Genomic DNA, 25570 nt, shown 5'->3' with positions numbered 1-25570 from the left:
ACCTCCTGACAGTGTGTCAGTTTAACATACTGCTGGAGGGTAGGAGAGAATTCCTGAGGCTGACTCACACCATGTGCAAACAGGTATCTTCTGAAGCTTGAGAAGCTTCTGATAAGCAAATACATTCAGGTCAAAGCACATGAACTCTGGTAACTTTCCTAAACTGAAATACAGTGATGGTCAAAGGCTGCTGGTGACACCTTGATGCAGCATCTCTCAGTGCCTCAGAGGAAAACAGAAGATGTTGGAAGTGGAAGCAAGTTGACAGACGTGAAATGGGACTTCCTGCAGACGATCCAGTCCCTCTGGAAGAGCCCTCCAGAAGCAATGGACTGGATGAGACTGAGCTAGATTTACCGACAAAGAGCTCTTAGCAAGGGTAGGATTTGGAAAGTACCACCTAATGCCCACTGATTCTCTATCCTATTACAATTCAGAAACATTGGAATGCAACCGTAAATGGGAAAGGCACTGAGAAATCAGAGATGATCCAATCCCCCTGCGGAGCAAGGGAATCAGAAAACTCATCCTCAGATTCAACAGATGAAGTACTCTGTCCCCCAGTAACTCATCAGATGCAGACAGTGCCAAGCTTCTTAAAGACATACCTGGTCTTCAAGATGCTATTACATCATTGTGATTTGTCATCACATCACATGGAGTATTTTATGGTAAGAAATAAACGTTTGCAAGAGCAGTTCTGAGTAAGGGCTGAACAGCTCTCACCCTTGAGAAAACATGTTTCAGCAGACACGTATTTTCCTTTTAGAAAGCTACAAAAAGAACTACATTGGGATCAAGAGCTGCTCCAAACCTCACAGGGACTAATCCCACTGCTGAGCTGTGCTCCACCCACCTCAAGTGTCACCAGTACTGTTGATCAGGTTGGAAAACATCCGGAACACGCATAGTAAGACTCAGATCCAGCCCTAAACTTTCCACAGATGAATGATTCCTTACCATCCCTCCACACAGTCATGTTTGCCACTCAGAAAAAGAAGCAAGGCACTCATGAGGTTTACATGACTGGCCTTGTGACAGAATAAATGTGACTCAGTGAGCCCCCCCAAAAGGTGATCCAGGCACAGTGAGAGCTGCTCCTACACTCTTTTCATTCAGGCTGTCAGAAGAAGCTTCCCCTTAAGGTATATATAATATTGCCCTAATGAAATTAACACATTTGTTCCTTCCAAAAGCCAGACTGCCATTTTATAACTCCAGGGAAACTGCCTGTATTAATTTGCTTACTCCTTCCAACGCTATTGGATTACAGAACCTAAGAAATTTCTTAAAATGGACACCAGCTCTTCTTTTTTTTCACACAAGTTATAAAAAATGCCTCAGCTATGGAATTACTCTTGGCCACCTCTGGAATACCATATTGGGTATTTTACATATGCAAAACCCACTTCAGTTAATCATTTTGCAAGTGAGAAAGGAGTCCCATCCTATGTCCTTCTTAGTGAAGGATTATTTTTCTTTTAAGACTGATGGGTATGAACATTTCTAAAAATTACCTCTTCACCAATAAGTTGTTCCTCCTTTGCCAACAGGACCATCATATACAGCAAACAGACAATCATGTTGTGAGTCTGAGGCTGAGGGTTGGGATTCCAGGCATCAGAGAGGACACTGACCCAGTTTATTTCACATAAAACATAACCCAAGAATAAGAAACAACTCTTGGGACTGCCCCTTTCAATCTAAGAAGGAGAAAGGAAAAAAGATAGGTGCATAAAATGATGTAAGTTATTAATACTTTCACATTTTTCAGTTCCTCAGTCAACTATAAATCCCCAGCAGCATTTTAGGTCAGCTTTATGTTGTCTCAGACAACTTGGAAGTGAAAAAACCATGGCATTAGTAAAATATATTAAATCTGACTAAATCCATAGTAAATATATGTGTAATAAATGAGACATTCAGATAGAGCAACAGCAGATTACAAACACTGGCAGCTTTACAGCTTCCCACAATTTTGTCTAAGACTCAAATACACCTCTTCACAAAAATCCACCACAAAACAAGCAGCTGTGATTGCTACAAACTTTGAAAGCCTACTTGCTAAAAGAACTGTCTCCAGCTCTCCAGTTATTTTCAAGGGCAACACTGACTATGAACTTAATTCAACAGATGCCAGGTACTCACTTTGAAGAACTCTTCCATCAGCATCTGGTCTGGATGCATTTCCTTCCATGGAAGCCTTTTGAACTCAGTGTGGAAGGCATAGAGAATAAACTCTGGCATTTTGGGGGCTGTGCAACACTCACAGTAATGCATGAGATGTAACCAGAGAGCCCCATGATGGCTTGGCAACAGCTTTTCTAGAACCAAAGAAAATATCTGAATTAACAACAGAAAAAAAATTCAGGGAAAGTTGGATTTCAAAAGAAAGTCTAATTTTGGAGATTAAAAAACTTGTAAGTTACACTAAGCTGCAGTTATCCAAAAAAAAGAAGTCATATTAAACTTTTAGATTTTTTTTCTCAAAATCAACAAGTGGGGAGGCTTATGATTGCATGCCCTGACCTGCCCTTTTGAACGTTGGTGGACAATAAATTGAAGTTATAAAATACTCCTGCAATGTGGAACTGAACTGCTTTAATGTTGGGCCATTTTGCTTTTTTTTAAAGAATATCTTATGCATCTCGAATTTTATAAAAACACAATTATCCTGTAAAAATAAATAATTAAAAATAACACATAAGTTTGAATCTAGTTCATCCCTAAAAGTTGTTAAGGGGTATTGTGAAATTAATTTTTCCTATGTCTAAGTACCCATTAGGCACAACACGCAATGCTAAATAGGGGCTCAAAATGATCAATCCTGGAGATTAAACTACTCCCCAAACTAGCTATTGAAGAACATGTATTGGTCAGGGTGACATGCTACTGCATATGTTGTTTGGGAACAACACACAGACCTGGAAAGAATTCATGCACTTCTCATGACAGGTCACTCTGTCTGGCTTTCCTTTACATTAAATTTGTTATCTGACCAACATGCATCTATCAATCACATTATCTACCCTTGCCAAGATAAAAAAGGTGCCTCTTAAGGATGAAACAAGTAAGGGCTCCTGATATGACTGCAGTGGTCATCTTGAGTAAAATCCCCTCCTGTCCTACATCTCAATGAAAAACCTTTTTTTTCACTCTGGTAAAACAGAAGGTGCTGCTTCACTAAAACAGCTTTTCACCCACCTTTAAAGCTCTCGTGCAAAAGCTTGATGCAATTTGTAAACAAAGAGACCACAGTGGAGGCTACAGGGGTGTCACTCTCCAGCCAGGGGTAGCAGGGTTGGTTACTGAAAAGAAGCACAAGGGCAGCAACACAAATTTCAGTGCCCTGACCATAAATATTTCAGCAATTTAAATATTCTAAAGCACAGAAAGTCAGTACAGCACAAGTATTGGCAGTTTTCTCAAACTCAATTCTTTAGGACCAAATTCTTCCTTAGAAGAGATGCATATTCAGTAACCCAGTGAAGAGTCACAATAACACTGAGTAAACAGAAATAACTTGATGTTTCAAAATAGAATTTCAAACCAAAAGACTGGAATTTCTCAATGACATCACATACCATCTGCAGTCAACCTTCTAATATAAGAGCTGAAAGTGCACTCAAAAATCAAAAAAAGGTTTTAGTTTTGAAAGAAAGCAAAATTTAAACATATAACAGTACAAATAATTGTTCATGTGAAGACAGAGGTACACAAGGCAGCAGATCATCATAGGACTGATTTAGCCTGAAGTTTCTTGACATACCACTGACATTTGAGGCTGTATTTGGCTTTCTTTTGTGAAAAGAAAGTTTCAGTGTTTTCAGAACAGAATGCAATACTTACTTGGTCATCATCAAGCTCTGGTCGTACTATTATTACAAGATATTTCTTGTAATAATAATTACTAAGATAATTATTCAATCCAAACCTTGGAAAATCTGATGTAAGTCATGAATTAGTTCCATAATTATTAAGGATATGAGACAAGTAAGAGCTATTTAAATGGAAGGTCATAAGACAGTCATGAATGATTAAAAACCACGTAATAATGAAAGCCATTCTTACAGGGTTAAAGTCCTTACTTTAGCCAAAAATTCATTTAATTTTAAAATGCAATATATACCTTGCATCTTCCTTATCCAAGACCAGTATCCATGGCTTAAAGAGTCCAGCAATGATTGAATACAAAGACTGTAGGGCTAGAAGGAAACAAAACAAAAGCTGCTTTTTTTCTTCAAATCAACAGCAGTGGATATATTACACTTTTCCAAATTTGCATAAGATGTCCTTTACTTATTCTAACATTTACAGAATGACAGAATAACTAGGGTTGGAAAAGACCTCCAAGATCAATGAGTTCAACCATTCAATCAGTTCGTTTGGTCAAATAAAACTAAAACACAATATGCTTACCAGTAACTCTGTTTAACAACATGGTTGTTTTAACAACAATCATAAGCATTTTGCATTTTTTAGATGTTCTATTAGTATCACTTTAATAACACATCAGAGAATGTGGAGGTAAGGATGACTCACACTTTAAACCTAATGTGTTTAGGTGATTTTTCTCCAAATCAAAATCACACCAAATTCAGTAGTGTCTCCTTCCCAAACCTCTGCTCAGTGCAAAAGACTGTATTTTTCTTGAAGAAAGTAAAACCTCTTCATAAAATAATTTTAAAGCAAGCTCAAATTAAAAAAAGCTTTCTTTAAAATTTTAAAGCATAAAGTCCAAACGGCCAAGGAGTATCATCAAAATTTCCCATCTGTATTTTAATGTTCTCATCACTCCACAATGCAAAATAAGAAGATCTTACTGTATATTTAAATTGCCTTTAACAGAGGAAATTGGAAAAACTGAGTGTCTGTTCTTAAGTAATTTGCTTTCAAGACACGTTACCTGCTAGAATTGTGCTGCTGCCCACAGGTTCTTGGGATAAATTATCAACTTCACTGTCAATAAGTCGTTTAACAAGATACTCCAGGAACACATTCACCTCAGCCACATAAGGACTCCACTTTGAAAACAGGCCAAAAGTCCTGAAGTCCACTGAAGCCAGTCGGAGTTTGCAGAAGGATGTGGAAAGCCATTCTATTGTCTCTCTAACCTGTTAAAAGGCAGGAAACTATTAATCAGCTACAGAAAGGCTGCACAGCAGTGTTATTTGTCACTGGAGGGCATCTGTTTCAGCTGAAGAACATAATAAACCAACCACCCACCTGTTCTGTGGAGAGCAGAGTTTTTCCAGCATCCCTCAATGCAGGAGTTTCAGTAGAATCACTCTTCCTGAAGCTTCCCTGCTCAGCCACTGGTGAATCACACCCCAAAGCCTGAAGTGATGCCTTCCAACAGTCAGGGCTTAGGAGCTGCTCTGATGAGCCTTAAGGAGAAAGACAAGGGAATGCATTTGTGAAAACCGGAAAGATAGTGGTCCCTTTCTCCAAAAGAGTCAAAAAAAGGTTGAAATTAGAGCTCCCTACTACCAAAAAAAAAAAAAATAAAAATAATTAGGTAAGGCATGAATTTGAAAATCCCAAGTTTAAGGGTGAGAGATGTCTCTAATTAACACTATTAATTTAACAGTTCTTTTTGGCATCTACATGCTCTCTTCCTAGAGAGTTTCCCAGGCACTTCATACATCTCTGGCTACAAACACTCATTAAGAGACAGCTGCTGCCTCAGCACATGTGGTTTGACAAAAGGAAGTACTTGTGTTCTCATTGGAGAGGCACCTCAGATTACGGATGGCATCTAATGTCAACCAGGACACTTCCAGCAGATTTCAGTATTAGTTCCATGTCTCCATAATTCCAGTTCTCAGTTTGACACTGAAGGGTGCTCAAGAACAAGGATTCTACACAGACTTTATCATAATTAATAGGTGCTTCCGTTAATAGAAGACTCACCTCCATCCTTCTCCTGTTATATGGGCTTAAAGATCTGTTGTCACTGCTGCATGTGCTTTGACCTGCAGAGGGGTGTTTCTTTCTAGTAGAGCTACAATACCTCTAATAAAATCACACCACACAGCATGCACACAGAAATACATACAGAAAATTTTAAAAGTTTAAGTCATTCTGTATTTGTTGCTACTTAACTCTACTGCATGCAGTTCATATTTTAAACGAGAAGGGTTCTGCACAAAGGGCTTAGTGTGCATCAACTCAGGTACTCACTTTGCACGAACAGCCTTAGGAAATCACTGTAGTGGTCAGGGAACTGATACTGGAGAAGGTTAGTCCAATGTTTGCAGAAGATATTAAATGGCATCAAAATGTCTTCTTCAGGTTCTAGGCCACATGCATTGAGAGCCAAGTGAATAGACTCCAGAAGCTTGGTACGCTCAGCAAGAGGTGGCTTAGCCAGGCTTAACCACTGCACGAGGTCAAACTAGAGCAGAGGACAGGAAGCATTTGTAAGCAGAAGCTTTAACAGCCTCAACACCTTCAGGAGAAGGGAGAAATTATTGGGGAAAAATCACTAAGTTTTTATATATTTAAGAAAAACCTAATGAATTTTCACCTCATTATCCCCAACTCCAAACCAAGGTGACACTCTTTAAAGGTTATGATTTAGCATATTGCAGAAGTCCCTGGCTTTATGGAACAGCCCTTGGTGGGGGTGCTCAGATTCATAAAGATGCGTCCCAATTTCCACACTTCAGTACCCCTGCCAAACAATCACAAGCATTACACTGGACTGATCTCCACAGTCCATAAATTTTCAGGTGGAGGCGAAAAGCTTTCGTAGCCTCTTCACCATCTGTTCAGACTCTCGTGAGCAGGGACACAACACTGATCACTCCTTGCTACAGATATCCCAAAACAGGCTGCCTGCTGCTCCCAGCTGTCGAGCCCTGTCTCTGTGTAACTAATGAGGAGAGAATCAGATTGGTACCAAAGCCCAAGTGTAACACTAATTTCCCCACTGACCATGGAGGCAGGCAGTATCACACGGCCCTGAAACAAGAGATGTGCACGTCACTTGCCCTGACCTAACTCTGTGTGTTTTAAGACAGGCAGGAAGGACATGGGTGCCAAACAGAAGTGGAAAACTCAGACACTGTCCCAAATTTTGTTTTGTTTTGATTGTTAAGATACCTGGGATTCACTGGCTATCTGGATGAACGTTTCTGCAGAGATATCAGGCAGAAGAAGCCATGGAGAGCCTGCTTTAATTTCAAGAGTGAGCCTTGAGAAGCACATACTGATACTATCTGTGCTAGAAAAGGATATTTAAGCCACTTGCTTTTGACTCCAGCCCCTCTTGAACTTAAGTGCAACACATACCATTCAGGATGGGCAATTCAGCTCAACAGAACCTGTCAATGCTATTTTAAACTACCAGATTTTGCACCTCTTTGTTCCTTAGCCTAAAAACAGAGTCTTTAGGGAAAAAACACCCACAGACTAGACCTCACCTTTGTCAGCAGCATGAAGACAACATCACTGTTGTCCTCACTCAGAAAGGCCACGACTTTTTCATACAAAGTCACAAATTCACTGGGAGAGGCAACGGGAGTGAAGTAAGGAGAAAGGAGGGTACAGAGCCTTCGGTTCTGCAGGATGGTCTCGAGCAGATGTCTGCACTCTGACTTGGTCCCACTGATGAACACCTGAGAAAATTGGGAATGGAGAGAAAAATAGCCCAGCATGAATCGACTGAAAAATACACCTATTAAAGATTTTTTTGTTGAGACAAGCATAATTTTGGTCATTCTATAAAAAGGGAAGTCTTTCCTCAAAAACAAAAGACTAACATCAACTAAATACTGTTACTCCACAAGACATAAAGCAAAATAAACATGTTTCCCTAGTACATTTTAGAATAGCACTTGTGATCACATATGTTGTCTAAAAATACCTAGAAGTACTATTTTTCTGATGGGATAGCAAAAGAAAATGATCCAGATTTCACCAGCCCTGTTCAATAACAGGAAAAATTTAACAGAACTACAGCTATGAAGAGCTTTTCAGCACTTCAGTTGTTAGAGGTGCTTAAGGACAGCTGCATATAGAAACAAACTGTATCTAAGAGATGAAAACATATATCTGGACCCAAAGCTTTTTCTCAGAGAACCCACGTAATGTGTTTCCCACAGAAAACATTACCACCAACCAAAAGCACTTTTATTCTCTACCAGAAAACTTCTGGAAAATTCTCTATACAAAGAACACTGCAAGGCTGTAGAACAAAGGTGTCTAAATACTGAGGTTGACAAGATATACATCAACTAGAAAGTGACAGGTAAAAGCAAAGTATATGCTGAAACACACTTTTTTGAACTGAAAGTACCTAAACTTCAGTTACCTGCCCAAAAATCCAGCACTCAGCTAACACAGTGAGCATTTGTTAGCACTAAGGAGGTACCTCAGAGCAAGAGTTTTTTATTTTTGCTTAAATGCAAGCTTCAACTCTCCTAAAGACTGTATATTATAACAATTAGTTGAAAGGAAAATGGGATACAAGCTTAGAAGTTAACTTTCAGGCTTCTGAATGTGTCAGACTCCCAATACCAGCAGGCAATTCGAATAAGCATTAGGCATTCAAAAGTCAAATTTTATTCCAAAAGTAAACTCACCTGGCCCAGAATCTCTATGCAGGACGTGAAGAATTGCCTTGTGGGAGGGTTGCGTTGAGTTTCATCACACACATATTCCACCAACGTAAAAAACAAACTAATTCCAACTTTCTTAATTGCAGGCATGGGCTGCACCTTGTAGATATTTATTAAGGCCCTAAAAGAAATTAAATTCAAAAGGCGAATTAAATTTAACGTGTGGAGAATAACCTGTGACAATGAAGAAAGGTTTCTTGACGATATGAGAGGGGTATTTCTGATGCTCCCTGAGCTCAACTAATTTTGCTGCCTGAAATGGGTACCTCCAAACCTTAGAAAGCTTCCATAAGCAGAGTCAGACAGCGATCACTGAAAGATTTTCACGGCATAGTTCCAAAGGATTATTTCTCCCTCTAATCACGTGTTCATCACATTCTTAAGGCATCTCAACTACACTTGTACTGCAAGAAAAATTACCTCTTTTACTTCACAGGCTCAACAACAAAAGGATTAAAACAGAATTGTTTCTTGAGTGTTGCCAAGTACATATTTTGTTGAGATCAAACCCCCATCTTCACTGAGTCCGAATTAAAGAATCTGAAGGACATGCAATTCCAGAGATGTAAATCCCAAGAACTAGTTCATCCACAGAATTTTTCAGATCAGTGGTCAAGAATGAACACGTAGAAATAGTGAGTAAATATTTTCACTTGTAGAAGGAGTGCACTCAGTAGTAAACCAGCTACACTAAGAGAATCCCAGCAGAAATCTGGAAGATTGAGAAGAACCAAGTTGCAAAACCGGACCTCTAGGATGAACTCTGAAAGGTCTTCAAGAGGAAGAGGGCCCTGGACCACCCCATGTATTCACATCACCCAGAAAAGTGGTATTATATAGCCCTATTCCACTTCACAATTTTGTTTCACATATTGAAAAACTACTTCAAATCATAATTGTCTATTAAAGAACTATGTCCTGCACTATAACTGGCAAAAAACCCATAGAGAGAAATATTAAAGACATACAGTTTAGCCTATGGCTGAGACAGCTTGTGGTACAAGTTTGCCACTCCCTGAAGTTTAACACAGCATCCCTGCCATCATCCAGTGTACTTTTGCAGGGTTAGGAGGGCTATTCTAATACACAGAACAATAAACAGAAGTAGAAAACACTACTGTGTGCCTACTGAGGCTGAATGACCTCCTGATAACAGAGTTATTCCTTTGGAGGCCTGTCTCACAAACACACAAGTCCCAGGATTCATGCTCTGTTGTTGACTCGAGCTGATAAGCGCAGCGAAAAAACCAACAAAACAGGTTCCACACTTTAGCTCTTAACATCCAGGAAGAGAAACACAAAACATCACTGCCTAAAGCAGTGTCTGAACAACCTACGTTATAAAATTCTCCACGTGCACTGCTGCTTCCACAACGCCCAGGGAAGGCGGCTTCGTAGCTTCTGCCTGCAGCTGTCTCACTTCTTTGCGCAGAGCATGAAGCTGCTGGCTCACCGCCTCGTTTTTGTGCTTCCCTTCAAACTAAGTGACAAAAAAAAAAAAAAAAGACAAATATTCACTCCAGAATTCACGGGTTTTTTTTGCTAAAGCTCCTCCGTGTCGCACCTATTTGTAAAATCGAAGCGGAATCCAGTAAGAGGACTCTGCATACAGATGGTTCTCCCCCGCCGAGAGCTTTGATCAGATTTAGCACATCGTGCCCAAGCACACATCCTTGGTCATGTTCCTCCTTAATTATCACACACACTAATATAATTCATGTCTTTCATGTAAGGCTTTTAATCCCCGGGAACTGAAACTTAGAGGGGATCAAGAAATTAATTTGCCAAGCAACATGGGAGTATTTCTATAAACATTTTCATGCTTCTGTTCCTGTCAGTGAGCATATTCCCATATCCACGCACTGGGAAACAGTTTAGGGTGGATGCTACGAGCAAAACAAGTTATGCAGCAACTTATCCTTCAGCTGTTGATCTGCTCCTTTTGAGCACTGCATACGAGGTATCTCAGGTAACTATTAGGTGCATGGGCTTATTTGGTCAGCTGCTACGGTTCTTGTAGTGATTCAGACATTTCACATTCATCCTCTGTGTCCAGCAGCACCAAGGCAGAAGGGATGATACAAGTTTCTCACCTGGATGGTAAGCAGAGCTGCTCCCTGACAGCCCTTATTGGAAGTCCCCCGGCACTCCAAATGGAGGGTGATCTGCTCTTCCCTGTTCACAAACAGCTTAGGCACCGTGTCCAGTATTTCATTATTGAGAGCAACATGCTGCGATTCCCAGAGAGCTGCAGTTCTGAAAACCATTTATTAATAAAATTACCAAAATCTGTATTGAAAAACGGTAATGCTAAGAGCTCATAAGCAAGAGATGAAACCTCAATTTAATGTGCTGTACAAAGGCTCATGACACCTTCCTAGAAAACATAAAAGGTTATTAAATTAAATTGAGTTAAAACTTCAAAGTAATAGCACTTCAAAGTAATAAAAAAACCAGGTTCATAAGAACAAAACTACTCAAGTACGCATGAGTTCCTTTGAATTATTTTATATGACAACCTGGAAGGAAACTCAATAGAATATCCTCTGTAGAAAATGCAATTTTCCACAAAAAAACAAAACAAAACAAAAAAAAAACAAACTCAACCATGGGATGATTCAGTCAGGGGAAAAAAAACAAACCCACCTAGAATTGCTGTTGGAATTGTTTCAACACAATCTCTTGGGTTTAATAATTTTTTGGTTCATAATATCGTTATTAAGTGACTACACTGGGCAAGAACAGCTACAGATTGATCAGTTGTGTTTGAAAATAGTTCAGCTGGATTCTCTGATTAAGAATATTAAAAACAGAGAGTCTCTTTCACTCAGAAAGTCAACAGAACCAGAAATCAGATTTCTTTCTCAGGGGCTCTGGTGCTTCACATTGCAACTACTACATTAGTGCAAAAGGGTTAAGTAACTCATTGTGAAGAAATTTAGGCTAAAAGGAGGCTTTATTTCAGAAAGTATGCCAAATGAGAAAAGAAATGTAGAAGTTAGATGCTGGATCATATAAACTCAGACATTAGATAAGACTTGTGCAGTCTTGTCTCAGTTGAAGGAGTAGAACAACATGATAGACAAGAAGAAAGAGAAAACAAATAGGATAAGAAATCAAGTACTGATGGGTCTTGTGCCAACACCACAAATGAGGCTGTTGTGAAGGGCATTGTTAGGAAAAAAATTCCTGGCTATGAGGGTAGTGAGGCCCTGGCACAGGTTGCCCAGAGAAGCTGTGGCTGCCCCATCCCTGGAAGTGTCCAAGGCCAGGTTGGACAGGGCTTGGAGCAACCTGGGATAGTGGAAGGTGTCCCTGCCTGTGGCAGGGGCTGGGACTGGATGCCCTTTAAGGTCCTTTCCCAAACCATTCTGTGAGGATGCTCAGACACTGCTGGACACACCAGAGAGGCAGAAGGAACACAGCTATGACTTACTTGGCATGTTGCTGCAGGATGTTCAGGTCCGTACGCATGAGCTGAACTGCTTCCTTCTGACTCACTAGACTGGCAGAGGAAATGACTGGCACAGGGGCTTTCATTGTCTGGAGTGGGAGAGGGGGCTTGGGAGTATCAAACTTCTTCAAATTATTTATGATCCTCTCTTTGGCTACAAAAAGAAAGCAGAAGCAAGTTCTGTCAATGAGAAAACTTCAGAGGAAGCTCAACAAAAGCATTAAGTTTTTGGCATGAAACATTTTCAGCAGCAGACAAGTATTTCTCAGGATTCCTCTTTTTAAAATGGAAAAAAAAAAGTCAACTAATCTTCCTATTTTTCTCAAAGTCTATTTTACACAGTTAATTTTCATTACCAGCTCCTCCATCACACAAACATTAGGATCAAAAGCCCCACTGCTTTCCTTGTTTCCCCCAACCAGTCCCACTTCCCTCGTATTACCCCATTTATTTTCCTCATATCACCCCATTTATTCTTCTCATCTGACAGAGGCTTCCAGATCCAGTCTAAGCAAAATTCATCTTCCTTTCCCTACAACTCATTCTCACCTTTTGTCTTGTCAGCTCCAGTTCCTCCCCAAAGCACAGCCTCTCCCCAGGTCAGCCTTCTCCTGCTGATTCCCACTCAGTTTCTTTGTCCAAACTAATTTGCCTATGAAACTATTCCAGTTTCCTTCTATTCCCTCCCTCTCCTTTTTTAATCAGTCACACAAAAAAATCCACTGTTTTCAGTTACAGCAGGTTTTCCCTTTGCTTGCAGCTGTCTCTACCTAAACTTCGGGAAAATTCAGCCTGTGTGGGACATCCTCTGTGCAGAGGAATTTTTGGGGAGCTCACCCATGAAGCTCTAGCTCCGCTCTGTGATGTGGCAAACTTGAAGCCAAAACCATCCATATTAACCTCTCACATGAGAATCTTAGTGGGGAAACCATGACAACTTCATGCAAAGTACTGTACATAGAGAAAACAAACTGTACTGACATCTTCATTCACGGGCATCATTAAATTCCTAGAGAAACCAGGGCTTTGACACCCTCAAAGTCCTTTATGGTGCAGTTTCATTAATAATATTCTTATCTCTTACCTGATAAAGGGTTGGTGAAATCTGTCTGCCCTGCAGGAACACAGGTTGTATGTGATTCGAGCTGAACCTGCAGCCAAAGGTTTAGAGCTTCCTGAAACTCATGGTGTATGAGTTCCACATTGACAAACTCCATCCACAAATCCTGAACCACAAAAGAATTAAATTACCATTCCTATTTTGGTCAGTAGCATACACTGTGCATTCATCCTAGTAGTTGTGGAACTAAAATAAGTACATAAAAACAGACCCTGTAGTTTTAAGTCATAAGAAATTTATTATTAAGGGGGAAAACAGCCTAACCTGAAGAATTCTTACCACATATACAGAAGCTACTGAAAAGCATTCATGACACTTAGAGAAGAAATCTGACACAGTACAATTTCTGACAAATAAGAGACAAAGGGTACAGATTATTAAAAATCTGTTCTTAAAAGGCAAACATGAAGACCACTATAGTCTAAAACATCACGGCATAATTAACTGCTGCATTTCCAGCAGTCACATACACCAGAGGAATAAAAACAAAGCAAGCATAAGGAAATGCCCTTCCAAAATCTCCCCTCTTACAGGTTTTTTAGTTATACTAATTCTGTAGGCTTGATGGACAGAATAATATACACTTCCCACTCACAAATTTATATTTGAACCTGACATTTTACAGACTACCAACATGAGCAGGTTTTGGCTTCCAGTCTTTTGTTATTTAAAATTCCAACTTGAACAATTCTCTAATATTATCTTAGAATGCAAATTACAGAGCAGTACAGAACAAGGACTGTGTTGTCATTAAGATATGTAAGGAATCTACTTCTGAGCCCTCTTTCAAATATAAAGGAAGGCAGTTTGCTGTATGTGTGTTCAAGACTAGTGACACCAAGTCTCTCACTGATTTCAAGGACTCATTTTAACAAGTAAACTTTGGATCCCAGATTTTCAGGGTTATTAGCACTTTACCTGTTGATTCTGCATGACTTTAGCAAGTCTATGTACATCATACTGCTTTGGTAAAGAGGGAATGTATGTGTCTCCTTTCTGGAAATTCTCTTCTTCCAACCACAGAACTAAAACATTACAAAGCCTGAGATAAAAAGAGAAAAAAAGGGAAAAAAATATATCAGTGTGAACTTCGATTGTTCTAGGGCTCAGAATTAAGGCAACAAATAATGCTACAAGGTGACACAGTTCAAAACTGGGGTTTCAGGTGCTTTTTGAGTAGTTTACTGTCAGTTCTAATACCATCAGTGACATGAAGGCACTTAGAAAAATACAAAGAGTAATAACAAAGAGTAACAGGACAAATTCTGAAAAGGAAAACATTTATGCCAATTGGCATAAGACCCAGGACTGGAATAGTCTATTATGTCAGGGAATCTCACCACAACCCAATTCAAAAGACCACAGGAAAAAAACAGAGTACATGTGAGCAAGTCTGGCTTCTCACCCCATGACTCCTCTAGACTGCCTGCTCCAAAAAGCCACATCTGAGTTGAGTCACATTCTTCAAGTTTTTTTTCAGTGTCATTCATGGCTAGTTTATTCTCATTTCCTCCTCTGCTAATAGTGTACTTTTACATAAATACACCTATTTCTTCAGCTGGCATCATTCCACTGAGTGGTACCTTTTCTCTAATCATACCATCCAAGCCTTCCTGACAAGGAAGCACTAAAATGCCATTAAATCTTCACACTGTGGTATTAAATAACACTAGCAAACTCCTGTTTCCTACATCAGTGACATTGGTGAAAAAATGGAAGTAGTCTAGTTCCAAGAAATTGGCCCTTATAAGCCCTACCAATAATTTCCCCCCTGTCTAGGAAACTAGACAGGTCGTTAAACTTCCTTAACCTAAGATTTACTTGGGTGTAGAGCAGTCTGTATTTATACTGGAGTGGGGAACTTCTCTGAAATGAAAGACTGAAAATATCAGCCAAGTCACACCCAGTGAGCATCTCTGGACTATTTTTCACAAAGGCCCAAGTAGGATTTATGATCTCCCTTGTTTGTTGGTACAGTACCTACTGACTGCTGAGGGGAGCACCCACCAGGAGCTCAGATTCCATACACCCAAAGCCTTTGAATAAGGGACTCTTTCCAAATAATCCTTTCATCTGGTTTCTGGGACTATTCAAATACTGCCACATTGCAAACACTTCTTATGGAGGACTTTTCAGACCAAAAGTCTCTGTGTTACAGAACCACTGACTTTGGAATAGCAAAGCCTCAGTTTTAGTGTGCATAAGGCATCTCTTAGAAGTTACCATCCCTTACAAAAGTGAGGGATCAGCAGGTGAGTGGTAGTGAGTGACTATACCCCTTTCCTTAGCCTACTCCAAGACAAAAAGAGAGCTTTGTGCCAAGGCTTTGGTTAAGCAGACTTATCATTTTTCAGGTGGCACAGAACACCCTTGGCACAGCTCACCTTTAGCTTGCTGACCAAGCAAACTGCACAAAGTGTATCATTTGCTCAAGTCTCCAGTATATTTCCCGATGAAATCATCATAATTAACATAAATTTAAGCCCTGGTCTGTGACAAACAGATGTATACACACCAAGTAGCCCTCTACATTTACAGCTAGTGATGCACATGCAGGTAGCAGATATGCCTAAACAATAAATATTTTACCAGCACAGGGCTACTACTATTCATTAAAAAGCAAAGCTCCTCCCCTAAGGGGGGTGACAACTCTATTAACAATGTTTTATTTTTAGTAGTAAAATCAGCTCCCTCTCCAACAGAACACATTGTACCACCAGAGGAACTGATTTGACCACAACCTGGGGAGCTGAGTTAGCACTGGCCTTGGCAGTGCTGAGTTAATGGCTGGACTTTATGATCTGAATTTTTCAACCCAAATGATTCTATGATTCTATGTATACAACAAGTCCTGCAGCACATCTAAGGTCGCATCCCTTCACGTCTCACACAGCTACAACTGTGCTGTAGTAGTTACTTGGGCATTTGCACAGAATAAGATGGAACTGGGCAGGTTTTTTTTACCTGACAAGCTCCTTATGCAGCTCAGGTGAAGTCAGGTACTCAGGTGAGCAGCTGGCCTTCTCTGGTGACCTGTCAGTGCCCTCAGCAGGGCTCTCCACCCTCAGTGCTTTGCTGGCAGCGTGGTGGAAGTCTGCCACCTCTATCAACCGCTGCTTCATCTCGTTCAGCAAGTTCACGTGAGCTGCACTCTGGAAAAAACGCCTCCCAATACAGCCATCTACAGGTAACCTGAAAAACAAACAAAAAAAAGCACAGCTAAGTCTTGTTGCAAGTGCCAAATCAGCATCTCTGCTTGCTGATCTACAGGAGCAGGTGAGACTCACCCGTACTGCGGTCCTGGTCGGTGAAGGTACAGGAGGAAGAATTTCTGCCAGATCAGTGGCATGAGAGGGTGATCTGCCGGGGTAGCAAGGGCCTGGTGAGCCCAGCGGTAGATCATGAGCCTCTGAAGGGAAGGGACGATGGGCAGCTTCAGCTGGGCCTGGGCTTTCTGCAGAAACAACACTTTCAGACAGGTGTTCTGCTGTAACAGGCTGTCACAGGTTAATTTAACAGAGTAACACAGCATGCACAGTTGGTAATTACAGAGGAGAAAACTTTGGGAACAGTCACACATCTGTTCCAGGTCTTGAAGGATGAGCTGCCCAGCTCAGAGTTATGCTGGAGAGCAGAGCTACACCTCCAATGCTGAAAAAAAAATAGCATGACAGCCCTGATGCAAGGGCAACATATGGGCCACTGGTGTTAATTACAGCTAATTACTGTTCTTCCTCACAGAGGTGGATGCTCCTGGTTTAGACTTCCAGCATGCTACTTTTATCTTTTTCCAGCCTACATTCCATACAGCTCTAGTGAAAATTCGAAATGTAAAGTAAAACTGACGTGAAGAAAGAATACAGAAGGAAAAGCAGAACGAAGACAAAGCAACACCCCATATTAGCAACAGCACAGACCCACTAAATCATTGAACAGTCCCACATCAAGCCCTCCTGGACTGTGCCTGATGCAGGGCAATGCAAGGCTTCTCCCCAGTTCCCAAACCTCAGAGCAGACCCTGGCACTACCTCATCACCTACACCAGACCTCAGGAACCCTCAGCATCCTTTTTCCACACACTACCCACATACTACTTGGCTAAATCAAGACATGCAAGCCAAAGGACTAATGTTTTCCAGACTACGCTTCAAGGATGAGAGACATGTACCAGCCTGGACAGAGCCCAGGCAAATCTAGTTTCATGGGGCTTCATTAAAACACACTGAAACAGCTGAGATGAAAGATGGGCCAAAAGTCACACTTTTGAGACTGGACAGCTTTGCTTTCCACTTGCTTTGCTCCAGAATTTCTAACTGAATTAGGTCAAAGAACCTGGAAAAAGCCTGCAACATGGCCTAAAATACACCTGATTAAGTTCCTTGTTAAGGGAGAGGCCTAAACAGTTCTGAAAGCTTTGGAAAATAATTCAGAAAATAGAGAAAAGTAGAGGCAAAATTCAGATCATCTGAGAAATCATCTGTTTGAAATATAGACTCATTTTCCCACCTGAAAAATAAGCACTCCCCACCCCAGTGGTATAAAGTAAATCCACTAAAAGTCATGAGGCATTCAGATGACCCAGAAAATCATGCAAGAGCACAAATTAGTAACTGAAGTCTGAAGTTTTCTGTATTATTTGCATGGTAGCTTTTAAATGTAAAACAACTCAAATGTACTCAAAATGTAGAAGAAAACTTCCCTGGGGTATATTTTCACCTGTAAAGCCAGATAAAGCATTATTTATTCTTTTATCCTGGTAAGAAAAAGTACGTAAGATAAAACTAAATGATACAAGGGAACACTTCTCTCTCTAATAAAAAGGGATGGACAGTTCTCTCACCTTCAAAGCTTGATCAGGAGTTAAAGCATTAATAACCAGCTCCCCCTCCACAACTCTGCGAAGCTGTGAATCTTCTTCAAATATTGACTCCATATTTAACACCATCCACGAAAACCAGACCTGGACAACACAGAAATAACAGAAACATTGATAAGAAAACAGTAGGGATAGGATCAGGAAGCTTGCTGCTTTCTTAAGAGGAACATGTCTTTGACAGATTCCCACTACAAAGCTGGAAAAGGCAGTATCACATCTCAAGAAGAAAACCAGTTTCCTCTTTATCCTCACATTCAAACTTCCCCTTCGTATTTTGTACTATCTTGGGACAGAAAGGGAAAAGCAGGGACAACAGACAGAATTATCCAGAGAGTTCTGGAGGAAACAAACTTCTCAAACTCAGTAAAATAAGATCTCCTTTCTCCCACCTGCACTACACATCTCCATTTGTGGTACTGCAGGGTTTTTCTTCCTTTTGCTTGAACAAGGAACTCAGGCAGAGAGAAGGCAACTAAAATTCAAAATATTTATCAGATAAAGACTGATCTAATAGAAAAGTCAGGCTTCACATATTTTCTCTTATTAAACAGATTGAGAGTAATTGAAGATTAGAAAGAAAACCTAACTACTAAATCCTATTATATTAATTCTTGGACACAGATTAGACAAACTCTCTCCATGGAAAATGTCCATGTTCCCTTTAGTGTAATAAACCCACAGAATTCTCTTAGGCTAAATTAGGACTTTATCACAAGAAAATGAAAAAAAATAAAATAAAAATCACTCTGGGATAGGGAAAAAAAAGGGAACAAGAAAAAAATCTGCAAAAACACGCAAAAGCAGGGAAAAAAGAGCCCTCAAGACACCTCTACACCGCTTATCCCAGGGCTGTTCACACAACACCATCACTTACCTGAGAGGGATTGGCATTGCCCTCCACAAAAGATGGTGTGACATTGCCAGCCACGATCCAGCTAACAAGGGAAGACAGCAGACCTTTGTCACAGTGATAGCCCAAAGCATTCTGCACAGAAACAGAAAACATTTGGGGTTTTTTTTTTTTGTAAGAAGCGGTGATTTAGAAGATTTAGGTATTTCTATTTAGAAGATTTAGGTATGTCACTCTACTTTCATATAAGTTCCTTTCTGACTCATATTGCTACTTTCCCATCTTAGCTCAGCCAGGCACCACTGAGATGCCTGCTTGTACTTCATTTCTTTTTTCAGTGAAAATATCCTGTTTCACTGAACTCTTGTCTGTTTTTTTCTGGAGAGGAAGTCCCATTTTTGTTCTAAACACACTACTGAACATCTGGAATGCAAAGAACACAAATTGTGATAGAACTCATGAATGAAAACTGTGTTACAAATCGGTTTTAATAATTACTATCAAAATATCAGACATTTCACTGATTTTGACCCACTCAGAAGAAAATCAGATAACCTCATTATCACTTATGCCAGATTGTCCAGAAAAGCTGTGGCTGCCCCATCCTTGGAAGTGTCCAAGGCCAGGCTGGACAGGGCTTGGAGTAACCTGGTCTAGTGGAAGGTGTCCCTGCCCAAGGCAGGATTCTATGACTGTTTCTGTAGCACTTCAGGAAAATACATTCACATCAAAATCAGAGTGAGCAACAAACAAACTGACCATTTACTCAACAGCCACACCAGTACACCACAACTATTTACCTTGTGCTGTTGGTAAAGCAGCTTTTGTACACAGTCCTCTTGACTGTACTGAAAAGCAGCTTTACATAAGTCATCCAGCAAGCAGAGTGTTGCCCTGTCCCGGTGCCACAGCTGCTGGCTGGTGAGGACCTGGACCCAGAACTCCAGTACTGCAGCTGGCCCCACTCCATTTGGCTGGTCACTCACAAAAATGTGAGTCTGCCAAGTAAAAGTGTAAAATCAGTCAATAAAAGTGTAAAATCAGCATCAATTAAAGGTTAAGCATCTACTGAAGAACTGTTTAACTTGCATAAGGCTGTGGGCCTATCCTTCAAGTACATGATCTCTATACCTAAGCAAGGACAGCTTTGTTAACTCCAGCCTCCAAACTCCTGCAAATTCTACAGCCTGGAGAGCAGAGCATCTTGTGCAAGCAGCAAAAACAGGCATAAAAGCCTTAAGCAGGACCCCTGTGACCTGGAGGCATAAACAGCATCTATTTCTTAAGTGTCACCTGCTGTTCCTGTAAAAGGACTTCCCAGAGTAGGTCTGTTTCCCTTACCCTCCTCTAATGTTAGGTGACCTTGCTCCTTGACCTCTCTGCACTTAAAAAAATACTACTGTTCCCTCACACAGCAACATTTTTTTCATCCCACAGCCCCAAACGAATGGCCAAAAGCAAAGCTTTCAAACATTAATACATTTGCTGCATTCCTCGAATAACACAAATAAGAAAGTAGTGCTGCATATTACATTTCCTTTTTTTGAGCAGGTATGACCTGCTATTGGAAAATTAATTTTCCAAGAAGTCTGGAGGGGAAACGTTGTTGTTATGTCCAGTATCAGATGCACTGCCAGATTTAGGCAAGTTTAAGCAGAAGCATTTCAGGAAACCAAACCCAACTGTTTAATGCTTGATGCAGGGCACTCCCTGGCTGCACAACTGCCAAATTCAGTATCCTTTCCAACCTTAAACACCAGCTTGGTCAAAACAGCCTGGTTTTAAATACTGTGTCCCCCCCTTCTTTTTTTTGTCAAATAATCTTCTTACCTGTATCATACTACTGAGCAGCTTAACGTTTTCTCCATAGTTCACACCTGTCAAGTGCTGTGTCACTTTATGGGTAACCTGCTGGGTAACTCCTTGAGGGACTCCACTGTCCAGATGAAGGAACAGTTGGATGTAAGATAAAAACCTAGGGATGTCAACAAACGAAATTAACTCTAAAATATCTTCTGCTATGTAACAAATAGAAGAGCTGTGTCTAGGGAACTTAAAACCAGCTCAACAGCACTGCTGACAGACATATCCAGGGCTTTGAGTCACACCCACAATGCAGATTTATTTGCTCCACTTTAGCCATATAATAGGCACAGTATGAACATTTCATGGCAGACTGTAATTCAAGGCAGCTCATCAGGACTAAATGCAGTCCTTGATCTACATCAGCACCGAAATCTAGCACAGGAGTTGTTTGGGAGACTGTCAAGTGGTCCAAGACAAAGGCACCTCAGTGACCACGTTACAAACTGACCAGGACAGACATGTGAAGTCCAGCACTGGACATACTGTGTCCCTACTGATACTGACAGCTGGTCTTTCTCACTCATCTAACACCACAGCTACTTGAAATACAGCTGCCTGAAGAACACTTCTGTGGCACAGCAGCAGCAACAGCTGTACACGTGGTGTCAGCAGGACACACTTCTACAACTATTTTCTGAACCACAGTCAATGCCAAAAGGTTAGTCAGCACAGAAACCAGATGTACTTCCACCATCATGTTCTCACTGGATGCAAAACTCAGCACGAAGCCCCATAAATTTAACAGTTAAGATTAACTTTCATTGCAATTACCATAAATTAAGCAAATAAATATATAAAATAAATAAATAAGTGTATCATGAACATAGAATGCTTACTGTTCATTCTTCAGGAGGTAGTACTGGCAAGAGTAAAACAATGGTAAAATTTTATCCAGCACATGCACCACTGTTCTCAGATGTCTAGACTGGACGAGTACACCCAAAAGAGGGATCCCTTCAGCACAGAACTTCTCAATGCTGTAAGAAAAAAAGTATATAATTAAGAAAAACACATTGACTATCAGTAGAAAGATTAGATGTTGATTTAGTCTCTATAATCTGAGATGTAAACACATTCATAACTTTACACTTCATCTTTGAAAACCTAAACAGTTAAATCCAGAGCTTTTTATTCAGCTATAGGAGCCATTCAACTGCTGACAGACTAGGTAAGTATTTCCTGCCCTTCTGTTGATGTGTCCCATCTTCTGAAAGTCCCTGGAGATGCAGGTCTTCCTTCACATCTCAGTTTAAAGCTCAGTGGTGTTCCCTAACCCAACCAACTCGCCTCCCTGTTCGGGCAAAAGAAGAACCCACAAGGGGAGTTTCACATGTTCTGGCTTTGACATCTCCTCAGTTCGGAGGATGGTCTGCACATCTTTCTTCACTACTTGTAGATGGACCTCAGAGGGTTTCCTTACAGCAGGTACTCAGATGGTCACAGCCAGATGAGATGAATTCTACTCTTAAGTGTCCAGAAAACTCAGTAGCAGCAACTTGTCTGGCACATTGCATTAGTTTTGCTGACTGAGAAAAGGCGCACGTTGGAAAAAGATGCAAAACATGAATCCTGTGTCTACTCTGAGGTCATGAAAATGAAATAGTGTATTAAGTCACAAACACACAGTACAGCACTTTGTTTCTTCTGCTCACAAACATAACTGGCTTTGAGGTTTTGCTTGCGATTAATACTTGTGTTAATGTTTACACAGGAGAAGGATATCAAATGGTTTTTTGCAAGGCCAAACCGAGAAGGTACAGGGGGACAAACTAAAGAGGTTCTTTGGTTTTTTATTTCACGCTCCAGGTCATGGAAAAATTACCAGCCTCAACCAGAATACCTCCATATCAGTCTCAAATTAATCCAGTGCTTTGAAGTATCTATAATGGCATAATCTTATCATCAGGCTGTGACTTGGAGAAGATAACTCAGACAATTTCTCTTCAAAGAGTAACACAATATTATACACAGAAAACAAGTTAGTGAAAATTCTGAATAACAGATAATTAGAGATCACAAATTCAGAGAAAACAGATCTGGTAAGGACTGATTAAATTTTGTATGTCTCTGTACCTTAATCAGCCAGTATATTTGATTATGCCCAAAAGCCTTACCTACAAAGAAGCTGACAGCACTGGTTAAGACTGTGTTGAAACACAGTCACAGTTATGAGGTTCAGTTTCAAGGCTATAAGGTTCTTTATTTATCATTCCCAACATGAATGTGTCTTTTGTCCTCACTGTTTTCTGAATGCTGTCCTGCAACTCTGCTAAACAAAATTACCTGTAGAATAGCCCTTTCAGTAAGTGTGGTTAAAAGTTACTCCTGTCCAGAGAAATCTTGTTAACCCCCAGTTTCAAATGGGGGTTAACAGTACTGTTTCAAATTACTATTTTCACCTTAACATGCAGAAGGTAAAAAATACTATTAGCAAAATAAAGGAACTATCGTGTTGTTTGAAAGAAGAATTCAAGAAGAATTTCTTCACAGAAAGGGTTGTCAGGCATTGGAACAGGCTGATCAGGGAGGTGGTGGAGTCACCATCCCCAGAGGTGTTCAAGAAACAACTGGATGTGACACTCAGTGCCATGGTCTAGGTGACATGGTGGTGTTTGGTCAAAGGCTGGACTCGATGATCTCAGGTGTCTTTTCCAACCTAAATGATTCTGTGATTCTGTCCAACTACAGTCACAGAATCACAGAATAATTAAGGTTGTAAGGGACCTCTGGAAATCCTCTAGTCCAATCCCCCTGCCAAGGTAGGGTCACTTGGAGCATCACACAGGAAGGCATCCAGGTGGGTTTGGGATGTCTCCAGAGAGGGAGACTCCACAACCTCCCTGGGTAGCTGTTCCAGAACTCTGCTACCCTAAATATAAAGAAGTTATTCCTCATGTTGAGGTGAAACTTCTTGTGTTGTAGTTTATGGCAACTGCACCACATCCTATTGCTGGGTAGAGTCTGGCATCATCCTCTGACACCCGCCTTTGAGATGTTTACGTGCATTAATGAGATCCCCTCTCAGTTTTCTTTAGGCTAAACAAGCCCAACTCCCACAGTGTCTCCTCAGAAGAGAGACACTGTCCCCAACAGACTCCTCAATGCCTTGCATCACAAGTCCTTTTTTATTCAAACAGGCATGAAGAACTTTAACAACCCCCCTCTCGACTGAGCAACCAGGGAGGTTGCTCAGTCACTGGGGCCAGTCACTGGGGCCACCCAACCAAGGCAAACACACAAGAAGCACTTACCTGTGCCCCAGGGTGGTCATGGCCAGTGCCAGGTAGCAGCCTATGGGGATGTTTGCTTTCACAGCCTTGAGCAGGGGGTGCAGCGCGACCGACTCGGCCGTGTCGAGTGCGCTGTCGCACACGGGCACGGGCGGCCCGCCCTGCTGCACCCCGCGGTCGTTCCTGTGCAGCTTCAGCCTCAGAATCAAACTCCAAGCCCACTGGTTGAAGGAAGTCTCCGGTGTTTCTCCGTAACGAACAATGCTGGCTAAGTAGGAGACCTGGGACAGAGCAGCAGGAGCAGAAATGAGAGGGAGCACAGCTGAAACAACACAGCACATGTGGCTCCAGTCGGGGACTTGGGGTAGCTCGGATGGGCCTGCTCTTCTATCACAACACTGTGACTCAGGAACTGGCACTAGATGATCTCTGGGGTCCCTTCCAACCCAAACCTTCTATGATTGTATGATCAGACCAGCAGTAGTTATTCTTTAGGCACACAATGTAGTTTATCTAAACACTCTGTTCCTATTGCCTTGATTTCCACCTACTCTCCCTACCCCTCCCATCCTTCTTAGTAAAGGTTGTCAACTTAACACTGTTTGCCTAGATTTTTCCAAGCTGGATGTGGATCTTGAATTGAATTTTGATTTTACTACTGAAAAAAGAAAGCCACACAACAACCTTCCGCAGTGTTTACAACGTTTAGGACAGCTAGTGTAAAAAAAGTAGCATATGTCAAAAAAAAAAACAAAAAACAACTAAAACCTAGCAGCCTCTCCTTAGAAAGAAGTCTGTAACATGGACAGGTAGAGTCTGTGCCACGTATATGTGTCCGTGGTCATGAAGATCCTGTCTAGATCAGAAAGTATTATAAATCTTGGGGAAAACAAAACATTGTACGTGCTCTGACAGAGTAGTGTAAATTGCAGAGCTGGGAGGCAATGCAGGCATTCCACCCTCTCAGAACGGGGGTACAAAAACCTAAGCACTATTTTCTCTCTAGTTCCAGTTACAAGCTCAGGCAAGTCAGGACAGATTCCCCAATACCAGTGGCAGCCAAGGCTGAAACAGGTTTAAAATAGAGAACTCCTCTGGCTGGCACAAAACAACAAACCATGGCCAAGTAGTGCAGAGGGGCAAGTCAGAAAAGAGCAGAGACAACACGGAACATGAAGAGTGTGGGAAGAAAACACGGGGGGGGGGGGGGAAAAGCACGTGGGAGGAGGAAATACTGTACAAGAAATACTGAGAAGACAAAGTACAGCACAATGCTAAAAGTTCTGAATAAATAAATGGAAGCATCTTGGATTGAACAATGAAAATAGGGATTTTTTTTTAATCCTGATCTTTCTATCCTTCCATTCCCCTTCTGTAACTTGGAGCCATCCCCTCCTCAGTGACCGATGTGCTGTAAAACCAACGTAACAAACATTTGTGGAGTGTTCAGGTCACACAGCACTGACTGAAAAGCTTCTAAAGGGATTAACATCTGAGTCTTCAAATAAGGTAATACTAAGAGCTGGAATCACAGGGAGGATGTCTCTTCT

The 25570-nt window shown here is 41.0% G+C and overlaps 1 protein-coding gene across 2 annotated transcripts in view; it reads right to left on the bottom strand.

Moving 5' to 3' along the window:
• EPG5 (ectopic P-granules 5 autophagy tethering factor) overlaps nucleotides 1-25570 on the bottom strand; it is a 56902-nt gene that overhangs the window by 8996 nt on the left and 22336 nt on the right. For both annotated transcript variants that reach the window (XM_051803657.1, XM_051803658.1), the window contains exons 16-37: nucleotides 24042-24301; nucleotides 21627-21767; nucleotides 20755-20899; nucleotides 19725-19922; nucleotides 18949-19059; nucleotides 18039-18158; nucleotides 16486-16652; nucleotides 16163-16390; nucleotides 14117-14240; nucleotides 13163-13304; nucleotides 12061-12232; nucleotides 10718-10880; nucleotides 9962-10104; nucleotides 8589-8745; nucleotides 7428-7622; nucleotides 6184-6397; nucleotides 5227-5387; nucleotides 4907-5114; nucleotides 4130-4205; nucleotides 3205-3308; nucleotides 2149-2324; nucleotides 1518-1703 (exon numbers count right to left, since the gene is read on the bottom strand). In XM_051803657.1, the coding sequence (XP_051659617.1) occupies nucleotides 1518-1703; nucleotides 2149-2324; nucleotides 3205-3308; nucleotides 4130-4205; nucleotides 4907-5114; nucleotides 5227-5387; nucleotides 6184-6397; nucleotides 7428-7622; nucleotides 8589-8745; nucleotides 9962-10104; nucleotides 10718-10880; nucleotides 12061-12232; nucleotides 13163-13304; nucleotides 14117-14240; nucleotides 16163-16390; nucleotides 16486-16652; nucleotides 18039-18158; nucleotides 18949-19059; nucleotides 19725-19922; nucleotides 20755-20899; nucleotides 21627-21767; nucleotides 24042-24301 (3591 nt within the window). The remainder of the gene's footprint in view (nucleotides 1-1517; nucleotides 1704-2148; nucleotides 2325-3204; nucleotides 3309-4129; nucleotides 4206-4906; nucleotides 5115-5226; nucleotides 5388-6183; nucleotides 6398-7427; nucleotides 7623-8588; nucleotides 8746-9961; nucleotides 10105-10717; nucleotides 10881-12060; nucleotides 12233-13162; nucleotides 13305-14116; nucleotides 14241-16162; nucleotides 16391-16485; nucleotides 16653-18038; nucleotides 18159-18948; nucleotides 19060-19724; nucleotides 19923-20754; nucleotides 20900-21626; nucleotides 21768-24041; nucleotides 24302-25570) is intronic.

Source organism: Manacus candei, unplaced genomic scaffold, assembly GCF_025592945.1.
Source record: "Manacus candei isolate 608988 ecotype Guabito, Panama unplaced genomic scaffold, ASM2559294v1 h1tg000059l, whole genome shotgun sequence".
Taxonomy (NCBI): Eukaryota; Metazoa; Chordata; class Aves; order Passeriformes; family Pipridae; genus Manacus; species Manacus candei.
This window is presented reverse-complemented; position numbering and strand designations above follow the sequence as displayed.